At 43.5% G+C, this 12,927-nt stretch overlaps 2 protein-coding genes across 2 annotated transcripts; one reads left to right on the forward strand and one right to left on the reverse strand.

Moving 5' to 3' along the window:
* Positions 1-2,470: 2,470 nt before the first annotated feature.
* On the forward strand, positions 2,471-7,183 carry LOC109756423 (uncharacterized). Its single transcript, XM_040391879.3, is given in 4 exon segments — positions 2,471-2,782; positions 2,866-5,008; positions 5,011-5,303; positions 6,921-7,183. Coding segments are annotated over 3 exon segments (2,382 nt in total). The 5' UTR covers positions 2,471-2,749; the 3' UTR covers positions 5,217-5,303; positions 6,921-7,183.
* A 361-nt stretch (positions 7,184-7,544) lies between these two features.
* LOC109756422 (disease resistance protein RGA5) lies at positions 7,545-12,655 on the reverse strand. The gene is made up of 3 exons (XM_020315262.4): positions 11,218-12,655; positions 8,118-10,115; positions 7,545-7,790 (listed from the first exon to the last, which is right to left on the reverse strand). Exons 1-2 carry the CDS (start codon positions 12,546-12,548, stop codon positions 8,141-8,143), a joined length of 3,306 nt encoding a protein of 1,101 aa, XP_020170851.1. The 5' UTR covers positions 12,549-12,655; the 3' UTR covers positions 7,545-7,790; positions 8,118-8,140.
* Positions 12,656-12,927: the final 272 nt, after the last annotated feature.

The raw sequence follows: 12,927 nt of genomic DNA on the forward strand, positions 1-12,927 counted from the left end.
TATCCCTTCAGAACAAAGCTCTGTCCCCTCTGCCCACGTGATGCTAACCATGTTGTCAAAGACCATGTGTGCATCAGTATCAACCATTACAGCATGCCCCTATCATGGACTGTTGGGGTCCGATCGCCTAAGACACTCCCAGCGCACCCAAAGAGAGAGTGCTTTCGGCCTTAGGTTCCTAACTCCTAGCCCTCCAAACAGGGGCGGGCCCAGGATTTGAAGAGTGTGTATTCAAAATTTTAAACGATATATTTTTGCAATCGCAAGTTTCGAGTGCGAATTTTAGAAGTAACGTTCATTGATACAAATTCATTATTCACAAAGATTCTCGCATTGCAAATCTACATCGCAAACTGCAAACAATATTAATGTATTAGTTTACTTAGTAACTCGAGCAAATTCTCAATTTATCTTGTTTAAACAATACATGAATTCATTGTAAAGTGCAAACAAATCAGAAATTTCAATATGCTGAAATAGAAAGCCAACTAGGCAAAATAACTTGCTGCTATTGCTGTTTGAACACATTTGGGGAAGTGGACGCTGCATAGCAAGCAGAATATGACCATAGTCTATCCTGATCCCCATGCCGCATATGAGATGTCTGCACCGTGTTGCCGCCCACCGGCCCGTGGCCACGACCGCGCCTACCCCTGCCATGTACATCATGCCCTGTCTAGCTGCGCCGCTGAGGTGGTGTTGTGGAAAGACGAGCTGCGATCAGAATTGGTGGTTTGGGGAGGCGGCGCGCCCTTTGACCTGTCGTGTTCTTTTTTTATGAGGGAACATGTCGTGTTCAGTACGGTGCAATCAGGCAGGCCGTAGCTATTTTTGGATGGGCCGCGATCATGGGATATGGCTACTGGCCCATGTCGGGTGACACCAGAATGTGGGCTAAAAGGCTTGATAGCCTCTCATTTTGTCTCAGTTTCCTTAATTTCCATATACATGTAGTAATATACATTGTATACATCAATTGTTTTAACAAAAATAATGGGTATTCAACTGAATACCCATGAATTGAACTGGGCCCGCTCCTGCCTCCAAAGCACGTAGGCTAATAAATGGTGTTCCAGGGTACGAGGCACTATCCTCCATTGGCCCGATCTTTTCCAGCCGTTCATGTCCTCAAAGACCCATCCGGGCGCGTCAATAACCAACAACTTATGCACCGGCTTAACAGTAATGACATATTTGACCAACACCAGCCGTCCAAATCGTTGCATAAGCCCCCGCCGTCAAGCTAGGATGAATTTCCTGACTTGGTCAGGCATAGGTTGCCACTCATCATTTGTGAGTTGCTTGATGGCAAGATGTAGGCTGAGGTACTTGCACGGGAATTCAACCAGCGCACATTGCAACAAATCCTCCACTCTCAAACGATCCTCCTACTCCACTCTGATCAAAATTGCAGAAGATTTCCTGTAATTCACACGCAAGCCCGAGGCCTCACCAAAAACTTTGAGAGCACACTTGATGAAGCAAAGATCTTGCACGACCGGACGAATGAGCATGACAACATCGTCATTGCAGATAGATAAGCGTTGTTTAGCGTTGATTCTTGCATATGACCTGAGCACACCCTCTTCCATGGTCCTGCTTGTAATCATCGTGAGTGCATCCATAGCTATCACAAATAGCAACGGTTAGATGGGATCTCCCTGGCGTAAGCCACATGCATGCACAATTCTCCTGTCAGAAACTCTATTTACTATGATGTTGGTGCTAGCGGATCGCACGAGAATAGCCACCCATCTAAGCCATGAGTTGCCAAAGCCTTTTGCGCGGAGAACTTCAAACATGAGTTCTTCCTTGCGTGAGTTTTTCTGGCCACCTGTCGCATCAAAAGGAAATTGCCATGAAGATTGCACGCTTGGATGAACACAAATTGATTCACGGCAACAATTTCCTTCATGCGCCGTTGCACCCTATTTCCTAACATCTGCGGAAACAACTTAGAGAAGCTATGAGGCAAGCTTATTGGCAAAAGTCGCCAACCTCCTCCGCAATAACTTTCTTCCAAATTAGGACAATGTGCACATGATTAAACTTGGCGAAGCCTCTGCTATCCTCCCATTACAACTTAAGCAATGCTGTCATGATGTCAACTACTTTCTCCATCCCAAAATGTAGGACCATTTTGATACTATCACCGAGGGAATATAAAGCAGTTAAGTTTGAAGTTCAATTTTCTGTTTAAAATTCTGACTACACATAAATTTTTACTACTTCATTTGTTTCATATTATTTGTCGCTTTTATCTAAACACCAAAATACATCTAGATGCATTCATTTAAACGATAAGCAGACACATCCGTTTAAACGACAGGTAATATGGTTCGGAGAAGTACAATATTTGTGTAAATCAACATAAATTTATGACAAAATTTATTGGTGAAGTCTCTAGTAGAGAAAAGAGTACTCCGACGGGCAAAGATTAGTGTAAAAGACTTGGCTCTAGTTACGTGCTTACAGGTGGGTCCCATTGGTTCTCAGACGCTAGGCGTGCTGACCGGCGGCGACGGCGGAATACGGGAGGGGGGGCGGCGTTGAGGCCCTCTCGAGCTGCGGTGGAGGCACGTCTCGCCCTGCGTCGGCGCGGACAGCAGACACCGGTGAGGGAGGGTGTGGAACTGTGGCGGCGTGGCGCGGATGCGCGGTGGAGATTCTCCTTTCGTCTTCCTCCGCGCCAGGACAGCACCAAGCGGCTAGGGCCGTCCTCGCCCGCGTCTGGGCGGCACGTCTCGCCATGTCGGTGTCAACCAGTTCGCGCCGCTTGATGGTGAGCATCGTGGCGGCGAGCGGCGTCGGAGGCCATAAAGCAAGCTAGCCTCCTAACTCTGCTCTCGTTGTTTCTAATCCCAGGTTCAGGCGCAGGCTGCATCAGGCGGTGAGCGGCGGCAGCGGCGGCGGCGGCGTCCTCTCCTGTTGCGAGATTCAGGCCAGGTGGGGGCTATGAGCCGCCGCATGGTCCGACGCGTCTTGGAGCGGAACATCGAGGAGCGGTACCGCGCGGGGCACATTGGCACCGAGGACGCACTCCACCTGTTCGACGAATTGCTCCAGGTTGCCGGGCCCTCCTCGACCCGCGCCATCAACTGCCTCCTCTACGTTGTCGGCCGTGATTGCCCTGCTCTCGGCGTCTCCCTCTTCAACCGGGTCGCAAGAGCCAAGGTGCCCCCACACAATGTCACCTACAGCATCCTCATCGGCTGCTGCTGCCATGCGGGCCGGTTAGACCTCGGTTTCGCCGCCATGGGCAACATCATTAAGCTGGGTTTTGCGGCTGAAGCCATGTTCAGTTTCAGCCACCTACTCAGGGCCGTCTGCGCGGAGAACAAGACCAGCTATGCAATGGACATCGCACTCCGGCGAATGCCCGAGTTTAACTGCACACCGAATGTTTTCTCCTATAGCATTCTTCTCAAAGGTCTCTGTGTTGAGAAGAGAAGTCAAGAGGCTCTTGAGCTTATTCACATGATGGTCGATGCTGGAGGTAGCTGCCAACCTAATGTGGTGTCCTATAGCACTGTAGTTGATGGCCTGTTGAAAGAGGGTGAGGTGAACAAAGCTTACAGCTTACTTTGTGAAATGCTACATCAGGGGATTTCACCGAATGTTGTGACGTATAGCTCAATCATCTTTAGCATGTGCAAGGTTCAAGCAATGGATAAGGCCGAGGAGGTCCTTCAACAGATGTTTGATACAGGTATTCTGCCAAATATTACTACATATAATAGTCTGATACACGGATATTATTCATCAGGACAGTGCGAAGAGGTGGTTCGTATTTTCAAGAAAATGTCTAGGAATGGTGTTCAGCCAGATATTGCAACTTACAACATACAGATGGATTATCTTTGCAAGAGTAGAAGATTTGCGGAAGCTAGAACTATTTTTGATTCTATGGCCGGTAAGGACCAAAAACCGAATGTTACTAGCTACAGTATTCTGCTTCATGCGTATGCTATGGAACAGTCATTCCATGATATGCATTGTCTCATTGAATTGATGGTAGAAAATGGTATTGCACCAGATCATTCTGTGTACAACATACTGATAGTTGTATATGCTAAGGGGAAAATGGTTGATGAGGTAATGCATATATTTACAAAAATGCGGCAGCAAGGATTGAACCCAAATGCTGCGAACTATGGAACAGTAATAAACTTACTTTGCAGTATTGGCCGAATGGATGATGCTATGTTGCAATTCAATCAAATGATAACTGAAGAATTAGCTCCTGATATCATAGTTTTCAACACTCTTATAAGTGGTTTTTGTTCTTGTGGAAAATGGGAGAAGGTTCATGAACTACTTGCTGAAATGTTGAATCGTGGCATCTATCCCGACAACGTGTTCTTCAACACAATTATGGATCACCTTTGCAAAAATGGAAGGGTTATGGAATCCCAAGATCTCGCTGACCTGATGATACACATGGGTTTGAAGCCTGACGTGCATACTTATAACACACTGATGGGTGGATACTTTTTCATTGGTAAGATGGATGAAGTGAGGAAGTTACTTGACCATATGGTCTCAATTGGCATGGAACTGGATGTTGTCACCTATAACACACTGATTGATGGTTACTTTAAGAATGGAATGATAGATGATGCGTTAGCTGTTTTCAGTGAAATGTTGGACAAGAAAGTTAAGCCTTGCGCTATCACTTATAACACAGTGCTGCATGGGTTATTTCATACTGGAAGGACTGTTGCTGCAAATGAACTCTATCTCAGGATGATTGACAGCGGAATATGTGTGGATATTGTGACCTACAACATTATTCTCAGTGGTCTGTGTAGAAATAACTGTGTGGATGAAGCACTAAGAATGTTTCAAAACCTGTGTTCAACAAATTATCAACTTGAGACCAGGACTTATAATATTATGATTAGTGCGTTGCTTAAAGTTGGCAGGAAGGAAGAAGCCACAGGTTTGTTGGATGGAATCTCGGCCAAAGGATTTGTGCCCGATGCTGTTACGTATAGATTAATGATACAAAGCTTTTAGAAGAAGGATCTCTGCAAGAATGGTTTGCTGCCTACTCCCGTATGTTAAATGCCATCGTTAGAATGCTACTTCAAAAAGAGGAGGTGCCCAGTGGGGAAATTCATGAGAGGAGCTTCACCCTTGAGGCTTCCGCAGCTGGCTTGTTGACTGCACTTACTTCAGGGGGAAATGTCAGCAGTATCAGAGATTTCTCCTAAAAAATATCATTCTTTTCTGGAATAGGGAACTGGTTGAAACCTTTTCTAGTGATTTTAGCTAATCGAGGGCAGAACATTTCTTTGCAGGTTTGCTTTCCCAACCTTTTCCTTTTGTAATGTAATGAATGTCATGTTGGTCACTTCTCTTAGTAGCAAGTCCGGGAGAAACTTTGGCAAGTAGTAAACGCCTGACTGGTACCATTTTGATGATCGACTATCTGTGTTTCATCTATATGGCTGACTACTACTTCTTCCATGGAGCTGCACATTTCGCCTCAATTAAGTAGAGTTTTTATTAGTTTTGTCAGTCTTGAATATAGATACAGATTGTTGTGCCTGTTCACTCACTGAAGTTGTTAGCAGTAAGTTGACTTCTGTATCTATATTCCATATATCTTTTACATTCAAATGGATACATGTGGTCCTCGAAGAATCAGTGTTCCATCACCACTTAGCATTTTAATCATAATGAAAATTGACGTGATAAATATGTTAAGACATGATGTATTATAACATATGTTCTGAAATGTAGACCATATATCAGCATTACTTCTTTAATTTGGCACTTTTTCAAGTGGGTAGTTATGCTTATATTCTTCGTATGATTCTGTCCTGTAGTCTGAACTCCATTATTGTTCATTATTCAAAATACCTCAATATAATAATTCACTAGGAGAATTGTAACCACATGAAAAAAACAATGACAGCTAGCTTTTTTGCAGATGTCATTCTTTAGCCTAAATGACATACAGTAATGTATAAGCATGTCTAAATCCAGTGACTAACTTATCTTTCACATCAGTATTCACTGAGTCATTTGATAAGTTATCATTTTTTCTGTTTTATGAAATGAATAAAGATCATATAAAATTTCTTTCTTAGTGGGTACCTGAAAGATATGTAAACAAGGCTGGCTCTTTCCCTTTAATAAATACTCCCTCCATAAAGAAATATAAGAGTGTTTAGATAACTAAAGTAGTGATCTAAACGCTCTTATATTTCTTTACAGAGGGAGTAAGTATCAAATCTGTACTTCTGCATTTTCTTCATTCAAGCTTTGAGTGGTTTGTCTGATTACAATAATTTGAAAAAAACTAGATCTGTCTGATTGAATTATTGTCCAGCAGTACATCGAGAATAATTTGAGATTCCAGTAATACTCATTTTATTGTGATTTTGCTCATGTTATTTACGGACCAGTTTTACAGCGAATGCATTTGTTCTTTGTCAGCAGTATATTTGGTTTGTCGTCTCATGTAGCTAGACTGCCAAGTGCCAACAAATCTAGTTGCTACTGCTACTGAAACAACGTACAGTTTTTTTCTTCTCCTCAATCAGACTCTCACTACGAGCTCTTCTAATTCCAAACCTTTCTTTTTGTCATGTCATTGCATATTTGTTGGCTACATATATTTCCTGGACGAAAGGAAAATTTGAGCTTTATTTCCTTGGTAGTCCTGCTAGTTGCTCTTAACATGGATGTGATAAATAGGCACCGAGAAGGAATTTCTCATAGGTTTCATAAGTTCTAATGGGCTTCTCCCTAAACTGAGTTCTTTTGAGGCTTCTAGCAGCTTACTGTCCCTAAGTACCGTACAGTGCTACCTGCTTTTACAAATAAGTTCTACATTAGCTTGTGAAGTCCCTTTTGTGATCATGTTCACTTATGTGCTGTGCTGATGTACTGAGCTGACATGTTACCAGTTGCAGCCAAGGATGTGCTTCGTGAAGGTGCAAATAAGCTTCTGAATCAAGTTATGACGGTGATGAATGCTCAGACTACAGGTGCAAGAGATGCTGATGTATTAGGCAGGCATGCAGTCAGGTACAGATAAGCTGATGTACTGAGCTGACATGTTGCCAGTTGCAGCCAAGGATGCGCTTCATGGAGGTGGAAATAAGCTTCTGAATCAAGTTATGACAGTGATGAATGTTCAGACTACAGGTGCAAGAGATGCTGATGTATTAGGCAGACATGCAGTCAGGTACAGATAAGCATGCTCTGTGTGGAAGGGGCTCACAAACTTCTGAATGAAGGAGCGGCGGTGATGAGTTCTGAGACTCTGCAGACTACAGGTGGGAGAGTAGATGGATATGAGGTACGTGCCTCAGACTTGCTGATACATGCCCTTCGTCCATTGCGGTTCAGTTTTAGCTTGCTGTGTGGTCTGTGTTACTTTGCAGCTTGCACTAAAACTCCTAGCATTTAGAGATAATCTTACTATTATAGTTATAGCTGTGCTAATAAGTTTTCATCCCATAGCCACCGTTCGAAACAAATGGTGTGTGGTGGGTTTCCTGCTGATGCTATTAATGGGAAGGGAATTGCATAACTAGCAAAAAAGTATCACTATTGGAAGAAAAGAAAATACTTTTGAATGATTGATTCAGAAATAGGAGTTTATATCATTTCACTGAATAATTGTGGCATCCTGAGTGACATATGAACTACTAGTTGTCCAATGAGAAAGAAACTATACATTGTTTAAGCTACAGCCTCTTGTTGTTGATGTTCCTGAATCCTGATTCTTGAATCGTTCACTCTACTGATACTGAAGAATCCAGAGAGTGGCACTGAAAATGATTGAAACGTACCATTAGAATTCAGGAGTGATCACAAGTTAAAACTAAACTGTCTAAACTGTTTCTAACCGGTAAGAGCTTATAAGCTGTTTAGTTTGAGAAACTGTTCATAAAAGAGTGTTTCCTTGATTTCTAGCTTGTCAACAACGAGCAAAAGAGGATGAAAAAAATAAAAATAAATACGAAGGAAAAATAACGGCCACTTGGTAATTAATTCAACACTTGAAGGAAAAGAATTTGGGGCAGGCAACAAAGGAGAGCTATCAATGTAGGGAGTGATATAAAATGTTGGGGAAGAAAGAATTAGCTACTACGTACCTGAATGAAGAGGCCTAGCTTAGCTAGTAGATGGAGAAGTCCAGAGCAGGGCAGCTGGGGTGTGTGCTGACTGCTCTCTCCAGGGCCGCCCTTGTGGCTTCAAGAGTGCAATCTCCATCAAATGACTTACATTCACATACAACGGTCGTGAGACTGCTGGGGAGGTTCTCAATTCCGAAATCATAAGGACCACTACCAGTTAGACCACCGGTACTGTAGAGATATCCATTCGTTGCTGGGGTGAAATCAATCCTGAGCTTTTCTAGCTTGGGCATGGATCCTGCTTCAAACATCATCTTTATCCCTAACCCAGGGTACATGCCGTAAGTGAAATCCCTCAACATTGGAAATCCCATTTCACCACTAACAGTAAGCTTCCCTTCAGACATTTCTTTTCCTACTAGGCTCAGAGTGAGCAGAGCAGGTAAGCCTCCGAGGATGCAGAGATCTTCATACCTGACTCTCTCCAGGTCAAACCGTAATTGCTGAAGGTTGACGAGGGAACCCATCCAATCCGGAACCCGTGGAAAGGTTGACTGCCAGGTCGTAAGTTTTTGGAGGCCAACCGGAGTCGGGCACCATTCTTCCATCAATAAGCTGTAATCACAGTTCCAGATAGTTAAAGAACGAAGATTGTGTGTGCCTAGTTCATAGAGAGAAGATGCTATTGCTTTCATGCACTCCTTTGTATCTTCAGTGTCCTCTTGATTATTGGTAAGATCAATATTCAGCTTCCACAGATTCTGTAGCTTGCCGAAATCTTGAAGAAATTGAATTGGCTGCTTAAAGGCTCTGACTTGTTTCAACGTCTCTAGTGCTTGCATCTTCGAAATTCCTCCTTCTGGAAATTTAACAAACTCGCCGATTAATAGATGTACCAATTTTTCTAGATTAACTATAGATGATGGTAACTTGGATACCCCTGTGGCTGTTAGGTCCAACATCTCTAAGCAAGATAGATGTCCTATTTCTTCTGGGAGCTCACATACTCCTGTCCAAGAGAGATTCAGGTACCTCAGCTGGAATAACCTCCCAATATTTGCAAGATCGTCGTCTCCCAAATTACTAAAACCTCCAAAGTCCACAACACGCAAATGCTTGAACTCATCTAGAGAAGGGATTGTCCACAATAATCCAAATACTTTAAGTGATCGGGCGTGAGACAATACCAAGTTAATCCCTGGAAAAGAATAGCCTTCTTCTGTAGCTTGGAGAGAGAATCGTCGAACTTTCATTTGTGTCTGATCAATAGTTGGACATGGAACACCAACGACAGTAACAAAGTTATCTTCGGCAGACTTGGATATGATGAAGTCCATAACTGTGTCATGAACTTGACAGCTTTTAACCTTACCATACTGGTCTATCTTCACAGGCTGGATCAAACTCCTATTCAGGAGCTCATTAAAACACCTCTCTCCTAACTCATGTGCTGCATTTCTTTGTTCTCCATGAAAGAATCCTTCAGCAGTCCATTTCCATATCAGGTCCTTCATCTTAATGGTTGACGCTTTTGGGAACATGCTGAGGTACAAGAGACAAGTTTTGACACGAGGATGAAGATCAAAATAACAAAGTGACAAAATCTTCATCATCCTTTCGACTATATCACTTGTTTCAAGTGCACACCCAATTGAATCTGCCATGTGATTCCATAGATGCTCTGTTTTTTCTGTGTTAGCCAACAAACCAGATGTAACTAAGATTGCCAAAGGTAAGTCATCACATTTTTCCAATATTTTATCAGAAACTTCTTCAAGGTGTGGATGGCAGTCGTCATCAGAGTTGAATAATCTTTGGTGAAATAGCGGTCTTGAATGTACCATACCAAGAGGTCTTATATGGTAAATATGCCCATTGAACCATGACCGGCATAATTCGGCGATATCTTCACACGGGCTAGTGGTGATTATTATGCCACAGCTTGTCATGGGGAATGCATGCTTAATGACATCCCATGTTTCTTTCTGGCATATACCGTCAAGGACAATTAAGTATCTGCACACGGATTTGTGAGTGATATTAGTGTGGCTTTAACATAATGACAAATCACCGAAAGGAAAATAAAGAAAACTTGTTCTTCTTGACAAGGGTAGGAGTATAAAAAGAAAATAAGAAACCTGACGTGGGTGATTAAATGGTACTGAAGATGGTATTAATGCCTCCATTTTTCGAGAAGCTATCATTTGGGACATTTGCAAGGTCTCTAAAATACAATTCTGACCACCACTCCACCCATTCGAAATTAAATTTCAGTCGTGTTTTGATTTGTTTTAGGAACTTAGTACACCTTTGATCAACAATAACTCTATTAACACATAGACATTGATATTATTGGCAGGCCGCCTATCCCTTGTCAAGCTACCAGCTAGTTTTATATATTGCCTAGTTGTACATAAATATTATCTGTATTGTTAATGGACCACACAATTAAACTATTGGAGTCCTCCCACTGGACCGAGAAACCTATATATTCCCATGGGAATGGGTCGTGCTGAACAAGCAGGCAGGCTTTTCCTTGAAATGAAATAAAGATCTAACTTTATTCCAGTAGTGGTTTCCGCAAATGAAGCGTAAATTTCACAGAACCAAAACAACTACGCCGTCTAGCACAAACTTACAACTTTATTGAAATATTTTTTCATACACAAGCCATGCCCCTGATCCATTTTTCAATGAATACATGACATTCCTGTTTGAAATCTGTACACATCATTTCTTCCTAGTTGACTGACATTCACTTGGAATACATTATAGATTTACAGTATGATTTTTACATATGTAGTAATCTTGATCATGCGATATATGTCATAATGGGAAAATTGATAAATAGTGGAACGGGCGCTCTTAGAGCATGTTGATTCTTACGCATGTCACATGGTCCCTACATTCTATTTTACTTAATATTTTCGGCATGAACAAAATACAAAAAGTTAACCATTAAATTTTCTAACAACATGCTAAATTAATTTTCGTAGTTTCAGAATTACTTTGATGACAACTTTACATGCATATCCCCTTTTCATGTGACATATGACATATCCAAATAACTTGCATTGTCAACAAGAGGACAACGAGTAGAAAGGAGTAGAGACAATACCTTTTGTCTAGTAGCGATTCATTGATATCAATAATCAGTTGTTGCACGCTTGCTTCTTTTTTTAATTCACCGGTAAGTTCAAGGAGAAGTGCTGTCAGGGTACTTGTCATGTCTGGATTTGGCGACATTGATATAAAAGGCCAGTAGTCAAAATCTTTTACTCTGAGCTCTTCATACACTCGGTTCGCAAGAGCTGTTCCTCCGGCTCCAACAATGGCGACCAGCTTGGGTTGTTTTCGTGTTCTCAACTCACATGGGGCCTCCTCTTCTGCCTGTGGCGACTCACACTCGTCTTCTTCAGCAGGCGCTGGCTCACATACATCCTCCTCTTCCACCTTCGGTGACTCACACTCTTCTTCTACTTCTTCCTCTTCTTCCTCTTCCACCTTGGGCGACTCACACTGGTCTTCTACTTCTTCCACCTGCAGAGACTCGCGTAAGTCCTTGTCAGTGAGCGGTGACTCACATCCATCCTCCTCTTCAACCAATGGCAACTCAGATCCGTCCTCGTCTTCAGCCGGCTTGGACCCACATTCGCCCTCCTCTTCAGCCAGCAATGACTCATGTCCACAATCCACTTCAGCCAGCTGTGGCTCACAGTCAGCCTCATCTTGAGTGAGCAACTTGATCACCTCAGCTTTGGGCCCATCTTGCTTCGTCAAGAGCTCAAACATGGCAATAGCTGCAGGGTCAACAGTTGCATGGACGTTGTTGGAGAATGTCCCACGGGTCTCGTACCTTCCATCTCTGTTGCTCACCCTGTTGATCTGTTCCTTGAAACCATCGCCGGTCCGACGACGGGCCTTCATCTTCCCCAGCAAATCCTTCATCTTCTCCATGAAGAGGTCGTGGTCCGGCTTCACATCCCCGTCGTGGATCGTTTGCATGAAGTCATCGATGAAGTCTTCCATGTCATAGGAGAGCTCCCGCGCCTCGTTCATCCACGCCTTGTCCTGCGCATCAGGGTCCTCCTCCCCCGACATGTCCAGCAGAGCCGCGTCCATGGCGGAGAGCTCGTCGGCGAGGGATTTGATCTCCTCGCCGCGTGCTGTCTCGAGGCGCTTGTACTCGTCGCCCATCAGCGTGGCCAGCTTCCCCAGGACGGGTTTGAGGGCCCCCGTCACTGCGCTCACCGGAGCCGCCTCCATCTCCATTGCTGGGACAAATTGCAGGCGTGTGCGTGCGCGTGTGTTGTGTGTGGATGCGGAAGCAGTGTAGGCTGAGTAGATGACCCTTCCCTGCGCCTTTATAGCATTTCTTATCAACCCATGTTCATCGCATCCCCTCTTTGCTTTGACTGGCATAAGTATGCTCCTTCCAAGCACCATCATGCGTGTGCCTACCTGCTGGTAGTACTCCCACTTGCTCTATCCAATTAATAAGTCCAACTGGCCTCGTGCCACTGGCTGGGTGGATGCATGCATGCTTCCCAAGCCTGTCGTTACCTCTGCAGCTAGCACACACAACTTGACCTTTTCAAATCAATATACATACATGCTCCTGAACAAGTTGTAGCGTGCGTTTTGTACTAGAAACTAATTATAAATCCTTCTCATCATATCATGCATGCATCTCAGAAAGGAAGAAGCAAAGATGCTTTGGGCTTTGCTTGCTGATGACTGCTCCTGCTCGTGTTAGGTAGGGATCTGTTTTCCTATCTTAGTTTACACGTACCTGCACTGCATACTTGATGATTCAGAATGTCTATAA

The sequence above is a fragment of the Aegilops tauschii genome, chromosome 6 (genome assembly GCF_002575655.3).
Source record: "Aegilops tauschii subsp. strangulata cultivar AL8/78 chromosome 6, Aet v6.0, whole genome shotgun sequence".
Taxonomy (NCBI): Eukaryota; Viridiplantae; Streptophyta; class Magnoliopsida; order Poales; family Poaceae; genus Aegilops; species Aegilops tauschii.

Coding starts and splice junctions, on each gene's coding strand:
- LOC109756422 (XM_020315262.4), bottom strand. CDS start 12,548: ATGATGGTGCTTGGAAGGAGCATACTTATGCCAGTCAAAGCAAAGAGG. Junction 10,116..11,217: donor GAATCGCTACTAGACAAAAG/GTATTGTCTCTA, acceptor ATCCGTGTGCAG/ATACTTAATTGTCCTTGACG.